Source organism: Mustela putorius, unplaced genomic scaffold (genome assembly GCF_011764305.1).
Source record: "Mustela putorius furo isolate JIRA1106 unplaced genomic scaffold, ASM1176430v1.1 tig00000788_pilon_pilon_pilon, whole genome shotgun sequence".
Classification (NCBI taxonomy): Eukaryota; Metazoa; Chordata; class Mammalia; order Carnivora; family Mustelidae; genus Mustela; species Mustela putorius.
In genome coordinates, this window is record NW_025421481.1 from 6,287,755 (window position 1) to 6,310,680 (window position 22,926).

General features: G+C 35.4%; 1 protein-coding gene across 1 annotated transcript in view; it reads left to right on the plus strand.

The window, feature by feature from the left end:
* Window positions 1-22,926, plus strand: part of ANKS1B (ankyrin repeat and sterile alpha motif domain containing 1B) — a 1,114,451-nt gene that overhangs the window by 507,013 nt on the left and 584,512 nt on the right. The window contains 1 exon segment of the mRNA XM_045084805.1: window positions 7,221-7,401. Within this exon segment, the coding sequence (XP_044940740.1) occupies window positions 7,221-7,401 (181 nt within the window).

Genomic DNA, 22,926 nt, shown 5'->3' on the forward strand with positions numbered 1-22,926 from the left:
TCCTACCAGATGATAATAACTATCTCAGTAAGGGGAAGAGTTGCTGAAGCTCCTACGTGGGAATTGGAGCAAGTAAGAGAAATGGGAAGTGTCCTAGGTAATTAAAAATAGTTGACTAAAACACCAGACATTTGAGGAGAATGAACAATTAAAAAGAGAGGAAACAAGATTAATGAACAAAGTAAATGATCTTTGAGAAAACAGAATTAAAGACAGAAAAAGATTGTAATCAATATCCTAAGATTTGAGGGGGTATTAACGTCTAACGTTAAGAACAGGTTCTTTTTAAAATAGAATACTTGGAAAACAAGAAAAGTCATTGAAAATAAAAAATACAATCATTATACCTAAAGTCATGATAAAATGACAAAGTTTTCTATCTTATTTGTTCACTGATATATCTCCAGAACCTAGAGCAGTGTCTAACACATGGTTGATGCTCAGTAGTATTTTTTTTTTAACAAATTGATGAAAGTGCTTTAGAATACCAAACTGTAGAATACTACCAGAATATAAAACAAGGAGGATCAAAGAGATCCAATGTCTGTTGACTAGGAGCTCTAGAAGTAGGAGGAGGAGCCATTAGGTAATTAAGAGAGTATGGTATTGGCATAGGAATAGACAAGTAGATCAACAGGAACATAGTTCAGTCCAAAAATGTAAATGCAGTGTATATTTGGAAATTTAGTGTATGATAAAGGTGACATTGCAAATCAGTGAGAGAATGATGGTATTGGACAGTATATATTATTTTGGGGAAAAATGCTTAGAACTAAATTTTTTCACCATATACACAAAATACTCCAGGTGGATTAAAGTTCTGAAAGAAAATACTGCTGATCTAACTTTCCATTTTTATCATCTACCTTATCTTCATTTTTAAAAAGTATTTAAGAAGGCATTGATTTTATATCCACTGGCTTGACAGGACTTTGCTTCATATTGATATAAGGTATCAATGGGCTAGTGTCTGGAGAGTCCATCATTTCCACATATTCCTACTGAGGTCACTAGCTAATTTTCTGACATTCAACTGTCTTTGGGAACTCATTTTGAAGGCTGCTTTTGCTTGGAGATTTAATATCACCCTGACTTTTGCTAGCACTACTTTTTCTTTGTACTGACACCAGAGCATCCCTCTAGTTCTGTTTGACATTTTATTAGGAGCTTGATGAAGTTCCTTTATAATTAAGTTAATTCAAATGATTTAAAATCCACTTAATTCTAAGTAAGTGGATTTTTTAAATGTCCAGAAGTTTAAATAACTTGAAAATAATAGAAGAGGAAACATAAAAGTGGCTTTTTGAAACTTAGATTGCAATCCAGAGAATATTTGGATGTAAATGCACATGTTACCTAAATCTCATCCCAGTCAGGAATTATGTGTTCTCATTTTATTCATAGGTGAATCAAATCAAACTGGTTTGCAGAAATGGCATGAAATTTTTAAAGTTGCATCAGAATGTATTTCACTTATATCTTTACAGAACATAAAGATAATTCTTAAAATAATAGGTTCTGACTGATTAAGAGAAACCACAATATGTATAGAAAATGTATGCCATCTCTTAGGTTTTACCAGTAAATTTACACATTAGTCCCTTCAAGGGACTAATATGACACTGGCTTTGTGGATGTGGGAAGTAATGCAGTCTCATTGGGCCCCACACAAAGAAGGGCCCCATGCCTGGGGTTTAACGCTTTTGGGTTGCTGTCTAAAATTCTTACCAATTAGATAAAAATCAGTTTGTGTTTTGTAAGTGAGGCCTGTGAAAAAACAGCCTGAGCTCATCTGTGTTTCCACCACCTACATCTTCTCATCTTCTTGGGTGGGTTTCTTGGCCATTTGCTCCCCCAATTATGGTGCTTCTGGCCAAGCCAGCAACTGTTGATGAAGCCGTGAAACCCTGAGTATGGGGAGGATGAATGTTTGGTGCATGGGTTTGCAGGGCAGAGCACCTGTATGACTGTGAGGATGTGCTTTCACCCTATGAGTGTCCCCATGTCCAAGGGAGTAAGATGCTAACATGGAAGACAGGAAAATGTTTTTTCCCCTCCTTTTAGGACGAATTGCCCCTGGTTCCAGCTACTCTATGGAAATGCTTTTGGCTATTTCAGTTATTCACCTAGCTGTTTCATTTTTGCCCCTCAGAGACATTTCCTAATTAATCAATAGGGTGTTTTTTTTTTCCTGTAAAAGACTAGAGAATAAAATAATTCAGGGTCATATGGTCTCTATTATAACCACTCAACTCAACTCTGGAAACAGCTATAGACCACATATAAATAAATGGGTGTGTATAGGTTCCAGTAAAACTTTATTTATGGAAACTAAAATTTGAGACTTGTATAATTTTCACCTATTACTAATGTTATTTTTTATTTATTTATTTATTTTTAGCCATTAAAAAATGTGAAAACCATCCTTAGGTCCCCAAGATTTAAAGCCTGGATTTGGCCCATGATCTATAGTGTGCTGACTTTGTTAAGTAAATATGTGTGGGAGAAAGTCCTTTAGAAAATAGAGACATATGAGTGTTGGGCCACAGGGGAGGGAGATGTTTTAGAGTAGCCAAAGTATACATAAGTGCGACCCATTTTACACATTGAAATTTGGCAAATTTTATATGTAATTTCAGTGAATTTGTGAAAACACGTTCTTTCTTATACTCTATGGCTTAGCAAGATTCCATTATAATATTTAGAAAAATAAAAATAGAATGCATTAAAATCAAAGTTTGAGCAAATATTACAGACTCATCTTCCTTAATCTCCATTTTAATATTGTTGCCATCTCTTTATTCTTTTTCCTTTTGTTTCTATTTCATTTTTCCATATAGATCCTTTTTAAAAAAAATCCCACCTCTGTCCTTTGTGCTTTGAGGCACCATCCACTTGTCTCTAGATTTGAACACATAAACTTTCTTTTTAATCCAAGCCCCTCTGCTAACTACTATGTAATCTTGAGTAAATCCTTTAACCCCTCTAAACCACTGCATTGTGCTAGTTAGGGTACATAATGCTAGCTGCCACAACAGACAAACCCAGAATCTCAGCAGTTTAACATAAAAGAGGCTTAATTCAATTTCTCATAAAGCCCAGTGTGGTAGAATGACCCTCATTCATCTTACAACTACATCTTTTGAAGAGTAGGAGTGGCATAGAGACTGACTAACTGTCATTTGGTCAGGGTTACTTACATGCCCCCCAATCTAAATGCACATAGGCTGGAAATAAATGAGAATGTATATTTATGATTTCATTAAGCACAAAAATGATGTGCAAAATGATGCCTTAGAACAGGGTTTTGTCAATGAATGTTTTCTCTAAAGGACGAGACAGTAAATATTTAAATGGTTGTGAATACCATGGCCTCTGTCACAACTTCTCAACCCTGCCACTCTAACATGAGAACAGCCATAGATAATAAATAAATGAATGGACCTACCTGTGTCCCAGTAAAACTTTTATTTTCAGAAATAAGAGGCAGGTCAGATGTGGGCCACAGATATGCCACAGGACATAGTTTTCTGATCCCTTTCTTAAAGCATGACTAACATGTAATGATTCTCATTCTTCATCATCTCAGATACTCATAGAACTTTGGGCAATAACTCCCCCATCAATGTTCCTGGGTAAATGATAAACAGAGTTCTGAAGTAGCAAATAAGAATACGGTTAAATGATCACTGATCCATGGTTTGTTCTCTTTGGGTTTCCATTAGCCTATCTCCCTTCCTCCATTTATTTTATTTGAAGCCATGTTACACTGAGATCATAGCATTCCACTCAAAGAAAGAAAGGGAAGTATCACATAGATTTGCATGACCATGTATTAAGCAGTCTATACTGAATCCCAGGAGTAAATGAGCGTACATTTTGTATACTTCTGGTATAAGAATACATACATTTCTGTTTTTCACCAAAACCAAACCAAACCAAAACAAAACAAAACAAAAACCTATCCTCTGGCATCTACCCAAGAAAAATCTGTGAGTCACCTAGACTTCTTAAGATCAAGCTTCTTGTCCAATCAGATTTCAAGACCTAAAGAGCTAACCTTACTAGCATCTCCTAAAAATATCTGCTATCTCCAACCCTGCTGCCACTGCTTTACCTCAGGACCTCACTGTGTCTTGACTGGAACTCTTTAACATCTTCCTAATTGGTCTCCCTTCCTTTAATCCAGCCTTGACGAATCCATTCTCTAAACTGCTAAAATGAGTTTATTAAAATGCACATCCAACCATGAAATCCTCTTGCTTGGAAATCATTCGGGGTTTCTTAAAATATACACATTAAAGACAAAATACTTAACATGGCATTAAAAAATTTTATGATTTAGACCCTGCAACCTGTAATATCTCATGGCTTGAAACAACCACTCCCTCACATTTTCTGCATTATAGCCATTATGAACTATTTGCAGTTTGTTCTTTTCTTTTTCTCATCCTCTTTTGTCTGCCTACTATCTGCTTCACTGAGATTCAACTCAGCCATCAATCACCTGCTCATGGAATCCTTTCCTGATCCCCTCTCTAAAATAGAGGTTTACATTTTATATATTGTGCCTCCCCTTATCATAGCTCTATCACTGTATAATACTGCACTAATGCCTAACCCTTGGAGAGCTTGTTTCTTCCTTCATGCACCATCCCTTCTCTCACTTCAAGTCTATAATAATCTGAAGAACAAGGACAATGTCTTATTAGTCTTATTCCTACCACACTGCTTACCAAGGTATCTGCAATTTAGTCTAAACCACACAAATATTTTTAGAATTAATCAATACATCAACAAAAAATAACCTGTTTGCTTTCATGAAATCATGAAAATCATGCAATCATGTTGCATAACAAATTTTGATTTCAATATAATTAGAAATTTGGGTAGTCAGAAACATGTGTTTAAGAAACAGAGGTAGGGGCACCTGGGTGGCTCAGTTAAATGTCTGCCTTCTGCTTGGGTCATAATCCTAGGGTCCTGGGATCAAGTCCTTCATAGGACTCCCTGCTCAGCAGGGAGTCTGCTTCTCCTTCTCCCTCTGCCCCTCCCCCCACTCATGCGCTCTCTGTCGCTCTCTCTCTCTCTCTCTCTGCACTCTCTAATGAATAAATAAAATCTTTAAAAAAAAAGAAACAGAAGTAAATGAAGTTTATAGAAGAATGGATTTGAGGTGATGGGGTAACCGGGTGATGGGTATTAAGGAGGGCATGTGTTGTGATGAGCATTGAGTTTTATATGCAACTAATGAATCATTGAACTCTACATCAAAAAATAATGATGCACTATATGTTGGCTAACTGAACATAACAAAAAAATTAAATTGAAAATTAAATTTAAAAATTAATTTAAGTTAAAAATCAGAAAAGTAAAATTAAACACCAAAAAAATGTATCTTTAGGACTAAACTCTAAGCACAAAGAAATTACTTTGTGTCTAGTGATTTTTTCCTAATTCCTATTTATTTATAAAATTTTATTTACCTTCACATCCAACTTATTAAAATAATTGTTCATAAGAAAAGAAACAGAAGTAAAGGCATCATATGTATCAGTTGGCTTGATCTTTATAAAGTTTATAAGAAAGAACATTATACAAATTTGGTCCATTGCTTATTTACAACATGAAACAAAATCATAATACAATTAAAAAAAAACAAAGATGATGGACATAACTGTGTTTCCATTGGAGCCAGTGCCATATTCATGCCTTTTATTTACTATTATATCATCTAGTAGAAAAAAACATAAATGTGAAATTGACATTCATTAGCCCCAAGGATAGACATTTGATGAGAAAGTAAGCCTGACACTGCACCTCAATCTTCCACACTTCAGTCACCAAGTCCTATGTGAGAACTAATTTGAGTTCTGCTACTGAGTTGAAATGTCATATAATAAGTGACTTGCTTATATAACAATGCCTCTAAACCTCTTTCATAAAAATATTTTAATAGTGAAATAATAAAGCATGGTGTGATAACTGGCACCCTTTATATAAAAAATAAAGAGAACTTTTCATTATCATTGTATATTTTAGATTATAGACTAAATGATATCTACTTAAAAAAAAACAAACGTGCTGAGCTGGAAGAGAGGGGAGCCTGAATATTTTGCAGAAAAATAATCTATGGAGTACAGTGGTTAAATTATTAAGTATTTGAGGGCAATGAAAATGTCGGTAAACCAAGAGTTTACTATACTTTGGAGATAGCAAAGTATAGTAAATTTTATTGCAGATAAATTAAAGTTAATCTCTTGTTAATTATTATAGTGGATTGTTAATATTTCAGTAATATGAATAAAAATAAGAACTTGGATTGATTCTTGGGAAATGCACACAATTTTGAGAGCCAAAAAGACTGCAATTTTAAAGGACAATGTTAGAAGCTCTGCTAGGCAGGAAGAAAAGTGTATATAATTAAAACTATGGGGGAAAAAACCCCAGAAAGCTGCTATAGGGAATAATCCATTACTGGTGAAGGGTATAGATTATATCTGCTATTGCTCTATAATTTTAACTTTTATGTTTAAATTGACTTTTCTTGCTCTTCAGGGATTAATTAAAATCCTTAAAAAAGGAAATCAAAATTCACAAAAAATACTGTGTAGATTCTTAAAGAGTCCTGGGAAATGTTCTATATAACTTTTCTTAATTCTGATTATCAAATTCCAGCATATGGTACTTGGGGACAATATCTAAAGCTATCAATTTCTTGGACTATATAGAGAACAAAAAACAGAACTGCCTTAATTATACTTCAGTGTTGTAAGAGCTCTTTTATTATTAGATTCTTTATCCTCAGGGTCTGGCAAATGCCATATTTTTTTTTAATGCCATACGCTTAATAAATGTTAGTTAAATGAAAGGTGACTTAGAATTGCAACTTTCTGAATTGATTATTAAAAGAAATTCTGTGTACTGTATTTGTACAGTCTTCTGGGAAACCTAACAGAAAATCCAAGTTATTTTACCCACTACGCCAAAATATTTTTTCATTAAATATTTTTTTCATTATTTAACTTATCAAGAGATTCTTTAGTATCTCTTTGTGAAGCACAGTATATTTTAAGTATAAAAATCAGATAGATTAACTGATAAAAACATCACTTAAATATTGATATAAAATAATTGATATAATTGATATTAAATCAATTGGGAGATTGGGCTGAAGATGAACATGGTCATAATACTCTCATCATGCTCATTTATTTTAGCCTAAACAACGAACATCTATTGTGTCTTCTCTGGATTTTCATCGAATGAATCACAACCAAGAATATTTCGAAATCAACACATCTGCAGGGTGTGCAAGCTTTACTTCCAGCCCTCCTGTCAGTCCACCCACCTCTTCTGTGGGAACCACAGAAGTCAAGAATGAGGGAACTGGCCATACAGGTAAAGCAGTTCACTTTGTGCAGCTATATTTTTGAAGTTTTAAACCTAAAGCCTTAATGAGATACAGAGGGGTTAAGAGGAATCTTCATATAAATTGCACTGATTTTGTTCAGCTACATGTATAGCAATGTAGGGCATTATAATTTTTGTCAGAGTGTGGATATAATTTTTTTAATATATTTATGGTCTTCTAGGTGTTAAACATGTTACAGATGATGATTTAATGCTATTATGGTAGTGAAATAACCAGAGACCTAGAAATGCTCTTCTTTCACTGCTATTTACCCCTCTCCACACAGTGGTATCAACTCATCAATATACAACTTTATTAATAGCTGCTTTGAGGCTACAGAATCCATATCAACCTGGTAAGATTGAGTTGGACACTATGACCTAAGTGGGCTTTCAATCTACTCAAACCAGTATGAACTTGGAGAGGAGAGGTGTGAGGAAATAGTGCTGGGGGTAAGGGGAAGATTAAGGAAAGTAACCACACCCACTAGTAACTCATATCTGGTTCCAGCCAATCAGATTTGCAAGAAGGGGGCAAGAAGCTAATAACCGGAAAGCCAAATGACTGAAATATGAGAAGTGAGACCTAAAGGATCTCCTCCCCTTATATAATTTAAAGTAGGTGAACTTTGCTACTACTTTGCCTTAAAGAGATGTGATTTTTAAACCCAGTAAATATGATTACTATGAATTTTAGAATCAGAAGATATCATTTTTATGGGTATTCCATGTAACCTTTGTTCAAAAATGAGTGCATCTATGATTATATAAATGTATGCATCATACTTAAGTCCATTACTCTGACTGTACTTTTAGGAGCACTGATACAAACATTCCAAAAATACAGCAAGAAAGTAATTTTCCTCTAGTAAAACTAAGATTTTAAAAATTATGATTAGTGGAAGTGGTGACATTGATATTCTATCGAAGCTATTATCTGACCTTTTCTTGGCAACCAGAGTGATATTTATAAAATGCAAATCAAAGTGTGTCATTATCATGCATAAAATAATGAGTGGCTTCTCCCTGAACTTTGAATAAAATCCAACTCCTCACTAAACCCAAAGAAGTTCAGTCTAACCTAGCTCTGACTGGCTCTTTTTATTTATTTTTTTTTTAAGATTTTATTTATTTATTCGAGCATCCACAAGTGGGGGAATCACAGGCAGAGGGAAGAAAGGGAGAAGCAGGCTCCCCCCTGAGAAGGGAGCTGAATGTGGGACTTGATCCCAGGACCCTGGGATCATAACTGAACCACCCAGGCATCCCACTACTCAGCTCTTTAACCTAAACTTAAGCAAACGCATCCTGGTCCACAATGGCCTTTTTTCCTAGGCATTCTAGTCCTGAGTCTTTTGTAGTTTGGCTCCCGCTGCCTGGAATCTCTGTGTTCAAATTTTTATGTGACTGTCATTTGGATTTTGGTGCAAATACACTTTCTCGTAGAGGCCTGCCCAGATCACCTTATCTTCAGTAAGACCCTCAATATGATGACAACCACAATAACAAAGATCCAAAAAGAACAATCATAAATATTAATAATCAGTAAGTTTTAAGCAAAAACTTTAAAACTATATATCATATACTGTTTTAGGCATTTTATGTATATTAACTCATTTAAAACTCATAACTGATATATGAATTCGTCATTGTTATTTGTAGACAAGAAAACACAAAAAGAAGATAAACCATGTTTCAACATTGTTCTTTCCACTTCTGTCAAATTATTCTTTTTTCCCTTTTCCCTATCCTTATTATCCTAATTATCCTAGTTATTATTATCCTAATTATCCAAATTATTCTGTTTTCCTTTTTCCTTTTTCCCTATCCTTATTATAAGTGGGGGTTTTTTTTGATGATTAATTTTTAAATTTTTTCACTTGTCCTTTGAGATAAGTAGAAATTTTATTTATTTATATAAAAATTAAGAGTAAAAGAAGAGATAGGTCTAGTCCCATATCTCTGACCACTAGGGGGAATGATAGAAACACACACATTTTACTGCTCTCAGGACTTCAGTGGTACCATCCAAAATGTGTGAAGAAATTGTAATTTGCCATACATTCCAAAGCTGGTATTTTCAGATCTGACCCTTGAACAGAACCAAAATCTGACCTTTTAATGGCTGAAATGGTTTCAAACAGCATGTTACTATGGTTTCCTGATGTAAAAGGTTACCCCCATGTTACATCAAAAATTTTAGAGTTAGTTCTATTACTGATTTGCTGAATATTTTTCATCAAATCATTTATCTTCTCTGATCTCTAATTTGTTCCTCTGAAAAGGGGAAATAATATCTACTCTTTGAGTACTTGTAGTAATAAATGAGCTTATTTATGTGAATGTGTTTTGTAGGCTATGGAAAATAACATTCTTCTTTAATATTATTATCATTATTGTTTAATATTATTATTTTTCTTATTTAATATTATTATTTGAAATGCACAGTAATTTTAAGATGGAAATAGCCTAGATATTTACATAAGTCTGTACTGACAGGTAGCTGACCTTTTCTCAAATTAAAAATATAATCTAAATTATTAGATAAATCTACAGTTCATTTTATAAATTATTAGATGTACAAAATAATTAATATTGACAAAATATTATTTACAGAACAAAGACTAATAATATACCCTCAAAAATGAATTATATACTCTAAAACACTTTGATTAAGTGATGACAGAGACATTTCAAAAGTAGTCTGAATTATATTAAAAGTTCCTACTTGTAAGGTACTGTTGTATGTATTCCAAATATCAATTTATGAATTATCAAAAAAAGTTGTTAAAGGAAAAGATATGTGGAGTTGACCACACTTCGGAATGATATGAATAGATTTGCATTTAACTAAAAAGATAACTCTGGTATTAAGATGTAGTCGATAGAAAAAAGATAACTCTGGTATTAAGATGTTGTCGATAGATTTGAGATGAGGTAAAATGGGAGGTGGGGAAAAACAGTGTAATCAGCAATGGAAAGATGTAAATGGATTTGAGACATACAAGGAAATAATCAACAGGTTATGATAACTGATTGAATATATGACAGTAAAGAGGAAAAGTTCAAGGAAGCCTCTGAAGTTTTTGGTTTAAGCATAGTCATCAAATCAGACTGCCATTCCCTGAAATATGGAATATTTGTAAGTAAAAAGGCAATGCAGATAGATCACGTAGGATCTAATAGGCCATTATAAGGACTTTCACTTTTACTCAGAATGAAATGAAGAGTAAATTCAGGTCTTTGAGAAGAAGAATGACATGACCTAACTTCTATTTATGAGGATCACTCTATTGTGTTGTGAGTGGATTGAAGAAGGGAAACAGACTGGAAGAAAGAAGGCCAGTTAGAAGGTTATTATAGCATTGCACTAAGATGAGAGATGAAGGCAGCTCAGATCAAAGGTGAAACAGTGGAGGTATAGAGAAATGGATGGAGATTAGACATATTTTTAAGGTAGATCCAATAGGATCTCATGGTGGAGCGGATGTAGTGTATATGAGAAAAAGAAAGAAGGAAAACTTCAAGACTTTTGTTCTGATTAACTGTCATAATGGATTTACTATGAACTGACATGTGAGAGGTTGTCAGAAGAGCAGGTTTGGTGAACAGGGAGAAATACCAGGAGTTCATTTTAAGTTTGAGAAGTCTACTTGAATAGATGTGTTGAGTAGTAGCTGAAGGTCCAGTCTGAAGATACAAATGTGAACATCATCACTATATAGATGATATGGAGTATAGATAGAGGACCAAAAACTGAGCTCAATGAAAGAGGGGATAAATGGCAATATCAGAAAAGGAGATTGAGAAGGAATAACCTGTTAGGTAAGAAAAATCTTCTGATGAGTGTTGTGTTCTGAATTCAGATGAAGAAAGTTATTAAGAGGGAAAGAATGATCAACTCTGTCAACTGTAGCTAACAAGTTAAGTAGAATGAGGACTGAGTCAGAACTGACTAGTGGATTTAACAATGTGGAGATTACTGCTGTCCTTGGCAAGAGCAGTTTGTTTGAAACGGAAAGGGCAAAAACCCAACATAATGGGTTTAAGAAAGAATGGGAGGAGAGGACTTAAAACAAATATAAACTACCTTTTAAAGAAATTTCTTCCAAGGAGAATTATAAAACTGTGATGAAGTAGGAGAAAGAGAGAATGGGTTCTATTAATCAAGAGGAGAGATTGGCTTTGGACAGGATCATGGGAAACAGGCAAGAAAGATGTTTCTAGTGTGGGTACAAATGCTGGAAAGGGATCCATATGATGGGAACCTGAAGAATATCTGTTATGATAATTTCTATTTTCTCTATTAAGGAGAAAGCAGCAGCATCAGTTGAGATGAAGGAAGGCAGAGGAGATGTGGAGGTTGAGGAAAGAGAAGAAGGAATGAGAGAGTTGTTTAGAAGAAAGAGACAGTGAATGGAAAAGGGAGATATGATTTAATTGTCTGGCAGCATTAAGAAACTATTCAAGGTTCATGTTCCTGAACTTAAAGTTGGGTTAGCCAATGTGGTTCTGTTTTTCTCCAGCTCAGTTCAGATGGGGGAAATCAAGTGCATAGTTTTCAGAGAGTTGAATTTTACATTGTGTTTTTATCAAGTGAGTGTATTGAAGAGCAAGGAAATATGAACACAAGAGAATGAGAGTAATGTTTGACCATAAAATTCAAGATGGAAAAATAGGAAAAAGAGGACAAATAGGGAACAAGTAACAGTGAAAAATCAGAAGGATCATTGGATTAGAGATTCCATTCAGGTCAAAGAATTGCTGGAAGTCAGGTGCTAAAGAAGTAGGTGGAATGATAAGAGGTAGTTCAGAGGGGAAGATGCACAAGAAACCAGGAACAACTATAATTATTGGTAATTACAGAGTATTAGAACTATGAAGGTGAACAGCTAAGTTAGCTTTTCCCTCCACAATATAGGCTTACATACTGTGGTTAAATCAGTGCAAATTTTCAGAAGAAATATTTGATATAAAGAACCATGTTTGTTTCTACATTGATTTCCATTCATAACATTTAAATTAGCCTTTCCGTTTATTTAACAAATTATGAAACAGGTGAACTTTACCTAAGTTTATCTCTTCTGTACTTTGTTCCAACCTTCACTGAGATGCTAAAACTTCTTTTATTGTTCCCTGGCTTCTCAGGGGTCCCTGGGAGTGGTGATCCATGGAGGATTACTCCTTCAGGGAACTTGTTTTCCTCTTGACCACCATGTATCTCCCTCTCATATGAAACTTTTGAATGACCAGAAAGCCCATCTGATAAGATATTTCAGTTTGGAGGGCACCCCTAATGGTTACCAATGTATTCTTTTTGCTCAGGTAGCAGGCTTTTTTAAGGTAGAGGCAGTGAAAGGTGGTAGAATTCTGCATCTTTTTTTTCTTTTTTCTTTTCTTTTCTTTCTTTTTTTTTTCCCCCAGAGGGAGAGATAGAGAGCATGAGCAAGGGAGAGGGGCAAAGCAAAAGGGAAAGAGAGAGAATCTTAATCAGGCTCCATACGCCCATGCAGGGCTGGATCTCATGGTCTTGAGATCATGACCTGAGCCAAAATAGATGCTTAACAGACTGAACCACGCAGGCACCCCTAGAATTCTGCATCTGTTTTTTAAAAAGATATATTTATTTATTATATATAGAGAGAACACAAGTGGGAGGGTCAGAGGGAGAGTGAGAGAGAATCTCAAGCAGACGCCATGCTGAGCACAGAGTCTGATACACAGCTTGGTCTCAAGACTCTGAGATCTGAGATCATAAATCAGTGCAAAATTTGAGCTGAAACCAAGAGTTGGCCCCTTAATTGACTGTACAACTCAGGGGCCCCTTCTGCAACTATTTTAAAAGTAGAGGCAACTTCTTTTTTTTTTGATGGATTGGATATAGAATGGGAGAAAATGAAAGAAACCAAATGTGTGACTCAAGGATTTTGAGCCCTTCTGATCATTGGAAGAATGGATTTTATATTAATTGAGATGAGGAAGCTCAGTTTAGAACATTTAAATTTGAAACACTATTGGATATCCAAGTAGGTAGCCCAAGTAGATAGTTGGGACAGTGGAGTAGGGCAGGGTGGGAGGAAGCTACATGATAATTTTATTTTTATCAAAAGTGAAGGATATCAGTTTTAAAAGATTTAGAAACAGTGCTTACCCAAAAAGAATTACCTGTGAGATCTGAATTCCTCAATAAACATATCCTGGACAGGTGTGTTGCGAATTACTGGGGGAAAGGAAGCTGAGAATCACCAGTTGTAAAGACACTTCCACTTTATGTGAAAAATTGTATCCAGAAAGTTCTACATATGAAGAATTTTGTGGGCTAGCCCTTTTGGGGATGTGCTAAGGAAGCTACTACCCTAGATAATTAATGATCTACAGTTTTGCTAGTAGTTTCAAACTATCACCTCCTGCTGAAGAAAACTGATGGGAGGGAAGATATCTAAAAAGAGTAAGGTGGAAAAGTGCTTCTGCCCAAATGGAAGGCATAATAAAAACAAAAGCTTCTAAGTGCTTAGCAGCATAGGATGATTTTCTGCAAGGGGAAGAAACATTAGAGGAGAACTAAAATTAGAACAGAGAGGGTGGCATGGACCTTTCACGCTGCTTGGGGATTGCCAGAAAGACAAATGAAGGTCTTCCTTTTAATTAGTTCACACAGACTGAAAATAGCTGAGGCAATGTATTCTAGCAGTTACTGGACATCGGTAGCTGAGTGGGTGTTTGGAATCTAGTTGGCATGAAGACCAAAGCCAGGCTGCTGAGGTGATCATTAAGCTCCATGGTGAGATTTAGGGTGAGCTGATATGGAGGAAGTTAATGGCTAGTGAGAACGATGTGTGGGAAGATTATACTCTACAGGAAGACAAGAACATTGAATAAAAAAAAATCCCTGTAGCAGAAATTAACATGAAACCACAGGTTCCAGAGAAAGGGGAGAAATGGCAGGGACTGAATCCACAAGGGAAGTAAAAGGCCAATCATGCAATTATGAACATTGGAAGCTATGTTCAGAATTTTGGTCTTTATCCTAAGACCAAAGGAGGAATGACAAGTCACTGATAGGCTGGTAACCAAGGAGAAATTATCTATTTTGCATTTTATTGTCTGATGGCTCTTATTTTCTCTATGAACTAGAAGTAAAGTCATCCTTGTTGAGGGATCAGTGAGGGCAAAGACTAGGAGAGTGGGGAAAGTTTAAATTATCTTTTTGTCCAAATTTCTGACAAATGGTATGTGGGCCCTGAGGGCAACATAGAAGGGTTAGTAGGGTGTGGGTATCCCTCCCAGTGTACCTTGTGGGTATTACCCACAGCTTGTGGGTAATATATTTAAATCAGGATCATTACCACCAGGTCCAGCTCTTTTTGACTGCTCACCTCAGCTCATCTCCCACTGGTAAGGTGGACCCGCTACACAGTCAACATCTGCCATCTGTTCACTCTGGCCTCTGTTGCAGTCACCTCTTTCCTTGCCAAGCTGGCCCCATGGCAGCCTACTTGACTTTTGGCCCAGATGCCCTGGAGGCCTCCTTTTGGAGGCCACAGGAAATTCTGGGTCTTATTCATAAGGACAATAAGCAGGTCTCATAAAAATTTATCAAGACTTTGCCAGTTCATACATTGCAGAACTACCAAGTTTACTCAGAAGTGGCCATGCCCAGAATATAGATGGGATTTGGAGCCCAGGTCCCTCTACCTTATGTTCTCTCAATACCTATTATATTATAGGCTTTCCAGATAAAGCTTGGAAAGAAAAGTTTAGGATACACATTTAGAACTGTTTTTCTATACTCCCTATCTCATTCAGTCTTTTCCTTCTTAAAATTTCTGACACCTGTCTGTCATTCCTCTTCTGGACTTTAAGTCTCTAGTCTAGGCCTGGGGGAAAAGGGGTTCCCAATGAACCAAATTTAAGAATGGAAATATATCAATATCTTCTTTGAAAAATACTATCCCTATTACATTGAGTCAGTGCCACTAAATGAAAAATGCATAAATGTGACACATGCTTAATTACCGTAGCTTCATAAATTTTTGATAACCATGACCATTATTATTATTTGTATTGCTGTTATTATCATAGGTTTAGGCAACAAAAAGAGCCCAGACTTAAGAATTCGGTACAAATGCAGGGCAGCCAGGTGCTAGGAATCCAGCTAGGCAATCAGAATCTTAAGTCCACAAAGTTGCTTGGAACTAGCAGGTCAATATGCTGATGAGCAGAGTTGGAATTTCTGTTTGTTCTGTTTTACATGTTCCAGGGTATGAGGGAAGCAAAAGCTGGAGTTGTGTTACTGCTGGGGAAACCCAGACTTCTACAAGTGTTAATCTATCCAAAATTATAACAAAAGCATGAGAGCAACTGTTCCAGAGAGTTTTTATGTTGAAAATCTTTTTTTAAAGAAATTGATCTTTTATCAACTTAATTTTCTCTTGCTTTTACCTCCTGTTAATTTGTGTGAAAATACAACTGCTTTGTTAGCTGGAATTTACTTTGTGATTCAGATTCAGGCTGTGTATATCTTCTCTCTAATTATCTACTTTAGTTTGCTTGATAGATTTTCTCTATCAGACTATATTTCTTGAATTTTATTAAAAATCAATCATTGTATTAAAACTTCCCTGCTATCACTTATATTTGTATGACATACAAATATAACATATAATGATATGTCTGATCATTATAATTAATTAACATATAATGATATGTCTGATCATTATAATTAAATATGATATGATAGAAGAAAAGGTAACTGTAATTTTTTTTTTTAATGGAAGGAAAAAGTTCTTTCCAGGTTGTGCTATGAACAAATCCCCTCTCTATCTTCAATTGAAAACCATTCCCAAACTGCTAGAACTTTTTCTGAATTCACATCTATCTCTACAATCTTGTTTGGGAGAACATTTTTCCCTTTTTTTCTCTACACATTTTTTATTTTGGGATGGTGACTTGTTTGGGGGCTACCTGGGCCCTAGCCCTTTAAATGCAGGCTTCTCTTTTACTCATCATGACATAAGTGAGCCAGCCCATGATGGAACTTGTTCCATATATTCTCCCAGGGAACTTATTATCTACTTGCTGGACCAGTTTTTCCCTACCTTCCTGGCTCTAGGCTCTAGTAATTTCAACTTTTGTACTTAATTCGTGGCATCGAATTAAGTTATTCAGCAGAATTATTAGGCAGAATTCTAAGATGACCCCATGATTCCTGCCCCCCTTTGAGTATGTATGCAGCCCTGGCCAACACCTGGATTGCAACCTGCTGAGACCATTCTCAGAGGACCAATTAGGACGTGCTTAAACTTTAGGACGTGCTTAAACTCTTGACTCATAAACTATGAGATAAAAGATGCATGTTGTTGTAAGCCATTGTTTTTCATGATTTGTTATTCAGAGGCAGAAAATGAATACCATGTCCGATGTTCCCATGATTTGGGAGAAAAGAAGATTGACTGTTTCCATCTTCTCTGGCCCCAAAGGAACCCCCATCAGTACTCATCCTTTGCTCTCATTAAGATTACGGACATGGCTGAGAGTGAAATTTTTCTCTTTTGAAAATTTTCTCTTTTACTCCACATCCCCAAGCCTGGCTCAGTCAATGCACTCATACATTATCTGAAATACAATTTTCCCCCCAAACAACAGCTTTTATTCTAATACGTATTAAGTTGTAAAGATGAAGCTCTGAAAGTGAAATCTTGCAGCATAAGCCAGAGGGTAGGAGACTATATTAAAGATTATATGAATCTGAAGTTTTAAATTATTGATGTTTCTTCCCAGATCTAGCTTTTGCTTAAAGTTAAGAGTTAATTTTTTAAGAATATCTCTGATCATGCAATTTCACTGCTTAAGAACATCTTATATCTTGTCACTGCAAATGAATGTCTAAATCCCTTAGCATATCTAACAAAGTCCTTGATAACCTGGCTCTAATTTTCTATTTATTTACCTCTACCCAAATACACCATGCACTGCTAAGTAGTGTTCTTAAAGCTCATGGTCCTTGATTCATAGAATACTCTGTCACCTTGGCATGCCTTCCCATCTGATTTACCTAGCAAACCTTAACCCTTGTGAGGAATTTGGCTAAAGGTGACCTCTTTTATGAAGCCTAACTCCAACAATTCTTTCATCCATATGCTCCCCTAACATTCTTCACACACCTCTGCTGTTAGATATTTTATATAGAAGTCTTTGTTTAGATGTCTGTGGACTCCCTAAATGCAGGGATCATGTCTCAAATAAGATGTATGTATCTCCAGTTCCTAACATAGTGACTGACTTACAGTCGAAACTCAGTAAATGGTAAAGGATTTAGCAACTGAAGATTTGCTTTGTTGGGGTTCTATTACTTAGAATAAGGTACTATGTACCTTATTTCTATCTATGTAATAAGACTAGATCAGCTTTTCTTTTAACTACATTGCTTTCTTCTAAGCCATGGAGCTTACCTTTCATTAGTTATTTTATAAAATGCCTCAGAGAGAAATGTCATTTTTAATGTAAATTTTTGTTACATAATTGATCTGATTTCACAGATGAAAAGATAGCAGTTATTTACATTGAGAGGCTATTCAGTTTTCTTATATAAATTACAAAGTAGTTGACCCAGCACTGTCAAGATCATTAATATCCCTCTAGAAAGCAATGTATCTGACAACATGCACTAATTTATAATTTCCTTCACCTTTTTATTTTAGTAGACCAATGTCCAAGTCTTCATTTAAAAAATAACAGTAATAACTGTAGTGATCCCTCTTCTTTCACAAAGTCAAAGCAGGCATAGCATGACTCTCTCTTCCCTTTCACAAAGCTGAATTTTTCTTCATATCTGCTTGTCCTCGTTTATTCATTAGCCATGTGTGAGGTCGAGAATATTGTATTAGGACCTGGAGGCTTGATAATTAGAACTTTCAACATATTAATGATGATCAGAATCCAATGAGCAGAATGAATACCTCCGACAGAATTCTAACCTCTGGCAAGCAGTTCACAGGATCTAGAGGGAACTCTTACTTGTGTGTGTATACAGGTTTTCCATAGCATAGTTCTTCTTACTTAGAAAAACTAATATTAAAAAAATAGAAAAGAAAACTAATATAGTAAAAGGCAAATCTGCTGCAAAGAATCAACATTTCTTCCAGAGCCAAAGATGTAATTTTTCTATTATCTACCCTTTTAGATCTAAAACAGGCCTATTGTATGTCTGTGTTTTTTATATTGGCACAGATGTCTGTGTTCTTTTTATTAACTCTGATAAGCAAGAGTTGACTAGGTAAAGCTAATAATAGATTTCAGATTTCCTTCAGGAAAACACATAGTACACATAGAAGGAAGCGGTATTAACCAAATAAATCTTTCAGTTCCTAATGATTAATATTTTGGCAAGCTGTTGTCTTAGATGAAGGATTTAGATTATATATTACATAATTTCAAAGTATTTTGTATTTCTTCTTGATTTGAGTATCCAGTAAATACTACTCATCTTTGTGTCAAAGTAAAGGAGATCTTCAGCTCTGTTTTAGTCTCCTAGCCCACTGATGTGCTATAGGCCATTAATTTGCAACTGGGTTTTGTTTCTACTATTAATTATAATGCTCTGAAGCAGGGTAACATTACAATAAATAATATGTAAAATTCTCTAAGCTAAGTAGTTGCTGTTTACTAGCAATAAATATATTTGTTCTCTGAAGTTACCATATAGAAAATTATAAATAGAATATCAAATTCAAAATAAACCTGGACCACTTCCCCATACCTCATATTTGATATATTCCCTTTTAGGTAATTATTAGCTGTTTTTAAAAATAATCTTAGATATAGTTATCTGAAACCAGATCTTTATGATTTGATAAAGACCCATGTTGTATGTTCATTATACTATCTTAGCAACCTAAAGCATATGAACAATTATGGCTGAGGCCTTAACTATTGGTTGTTTATATATAAAATGTAAAACTACATATAAACACTAAACAAAAATTAGTTATTTGAATCAAATTTATGAAAATACTGGATAGAGGAAGTTCATTTACTCATTTAACAAAATACTCATCTAGCACTTACAGAATGCTAATTAATGTCCAGTCAATCTTGGGCATATAACAATGGAAAGACATGGTCTCTTCTCTGAAAACATTTATGGTATACAAGTAACTAAAGTATAATGTTATTATGTTAGCATAATATGAACTTAGAGATAAGAGCATATAAATCTACCTAAAAGCATTAGAGATGGTTTCACAGAACACATAATATTTGTAATATGACTTTAAGAATATACCAATGGGATTTGAAGGAACATGGTGAGGAAGGAAAGGAATAGAGAAAGAGGTAGAGAAAGAAGAATATTTAGAACCAGAGAAATTTGGACCTAGATCCTTGTTTTACCACTTAGTATGACCTTTAGGTAATTGATAACCTTTGAGAGATTCATATTTTCTCTTTTGAGATAATGTAGATGTCCATTAGCATAGGACTTTGCACATGGTAGGGACTCACTAAATATTGTCCCTTCCACCTACTATGAGCTTCTTGTAGGTAGATATTATCAACATTTTGAAGATGAGTAAAGTAGGTTCACAATGGTTAGGGAAACTTGCTTAAGGTCACATAACTAGGTAAGTTAGTGGCAGAGCCAGGATTAGAACCTGTATCTTCTGACAAAACTTTTCTGATTCTGCTGCAAGAAGGATTCCAGGATTTTCCTGTGCATTTAACCATTTATTCAGTCAATGAATATTTCTTAAGTGTCTATTAAGTGTCAGACACATTACTTTAAACAGATGATACAGTGGGGAACAAATAGACAAAAATCTGCCCTCTTTGAGCTGAGAGTCTATCAGAGAAGGTAGACTTTATTTCAGCAATTTGCATACATCCTAATGAATGTAATGTTGAGCACATTAATGCTTGGGGAAAGTGTGTGGCAAGAAGACGTATTCTAATTGAGGTGCTTTGGAAAGTCTTGTAAAGGGGAAGTAATATTTTTGGCAGGACCTAAAAATGAGCAGGAGTTATCCAGACAGGAGAGATTTTTTTTTTCCAAATAGTGGAAGGTTTGGCAAAGATTAAATGAGAATATGGTATGTTCAAAGAATTGAAACTGATGCAGGATAGCAGGATCAAAGAACATGAATAAAAGAATGGCAAGAGGTGACTCTACAAAAATTGACAGAGATAAGGTTGTAGATTTTATTCTAAGGGTAGAGGGTGTTGTAATTTCTACACTGCATAAAAATCCTGATCAGAGGAGAAAATTAGGTTTAAAATATGATACTACTAATCCCAGAGAGGGAATGGTTACTTTTTTTTTTCTTTTTAAAATTCATCACAAAGGCCCATACAGGTTTGCTGTGGCCATAGTGGGAAACCACCCAAGGTTATAAGCAGCAGAATGATACCTGATTTGCATTTTTCCTTGCTCATTCTAGCTTTGCTGAGACTTCTTTTAGAGGGGGCAAGGCAAGATAAGTGGGACTTGGCATAGGTGAGTCATAGCTCTGGGGAAGAAGAAAATTGAGAGATGTTTAAGACATAGAATTTACAGGACTTATGATTGACTATGGAAGCCAAAGAACAAAATGTCAGGGGGAGACAGGGATGTTCCTCACTTTCCTGGCTTGAGTGGGAAAACATAGGAACCTTAGGTGCAGTATCTAAGACTTCAGTGTTGAGAAAAAGCTATTGGAATTATTCTATTGTGGGAAGGTACCCAAATCAGCTGAAATGGAGGACACAATAAAAGCATTTAAAAGTCCTTTGGGGCCATCAGACATGACATTACACTTAAAGTAGTGGTTCTTTTCCTTTCTTTGCTGGAAAACTGCATCCCTGTGAAACTTTCATTTACTTCCTAGACCATTGTATATTTCCATTTGGCTAAATTTGTTCTACAGAGACATTAGTTGTTACCTGGCTTTAGTTTTAACTTAAAAGGGGGAAAACTATAATTATGAAGAAGATTGGGCATGTGGGCACCTGATTCATTTCCCTGGGTGGCATCATGACTCACCCTCATTAAAGTCGTTTTGCTATGTGATGCCTGATGCCTTATCAGTTTTGAATTTTCCCTGCTCTGTATGAACAATAAGATAAGTTTCTCTCATGGGTCATTCAGTGCTCTTCATCTCTACTATGAGTCAGATGTTTTGCATTTCAAAACATTATCCTGCCTACAATTTCCCTCTTTATAAATTATGCAGAAAACTTCTACCAACAACAGATTCTCATTTACTGAATTTTTAGATTTGTATCTATAAATCAGGTTCTAGTTGTTATGCTATAACTTCGTGAGCAGTTTTATGGTCAACGATAAGGCACCATTTGATTTGTTTTATCATCAGTCTAAATATTAAGGTGCCTCATTAGATAAAAGCGCAAGCATCTGTGAGTAAACTCAATTACTGATGATTGGGTCACATGAAAAGCCTTGCCTTCATTCTGTGTCTTCATCTAGGTACAGAATGTCTCCTCCCTTTCACATTTGACCTCTCAGAAAGAGTTGTTTACACTTCCTGGACTCACTTTCTCATCTCTCAGTGACTCTTCAAATACTACTCCACTTTTGCACTGAAATCTGTTAGGTGCCACAGGATTATCTCTTCTTAAATATAATGGACAAAGCCTTTTATCTTACTTGACCCATCTGCTTCACTTGGTTTGTGAAACACTGTCTACATGTGGCTCTGTGATACCACACTCTCCTGGTCTTCCTTTTACTGCTCTAGTCTCCATCTTGGTCTCCCTTTGTGAGTACCTCTATCTCCACCCACTCATACAATACTCTTCTACAGGGTTCTAGACTAGTTTCTCTTCCCTTACTCTTACAGACTGCCTCTGGATCTCCGCCACTTCCTGGCTTTATTGCTCAATCATATGCTGATGTTCCTTATAGTTTTATCTCCAGCCCAAACTTGAGTTCCAAACTTCTAAATTCATCTTTCTTCTTGACCCCTGCACTTAGATGTTCCACACATACTTCAAAGTCAACGTGTCTGTGTTAGTTTCCCAGGGCTGCTGCAAAACAGCATCATAAACAGGGTGAATTAATACAATAGAACTTTATTTTCTTATGGTTCTGAATACCAGAGGTTTGAAATCAAGTTGTCAGCAAGCTCATGCTACCTCTGAAGGCTCTGAGGAAGATTTTCTCTTTCCTCTGCTGCTTCCATGTGTTATTTGGCTTGTGGCAGCATGACTCCAGTCTCTGACCTCATCTCCTCAAGGCCTTTCCCATGGTTCTGTGCCTTTTCCTCTTCTTGAGAATACACCAGTTTTTGGACTGGGGGCCCACCATAAGTGTCTTTATATATATATTTATTTATTTGTTTTGTTTGTGTTGTAGCATAAGCTTCATGATTACAGAGATTATGCCTTTCCACTGTAATCTCTGGCCTCTAGTACAGTGTCAGTAAATAAATTGTTGCCTAATAAATATTTATTAAAGAGTAGGATGAAGGAAAGAGGTAAAGCAATTAATCAACACGAACTAATCCAAAAAAATTATAAGTA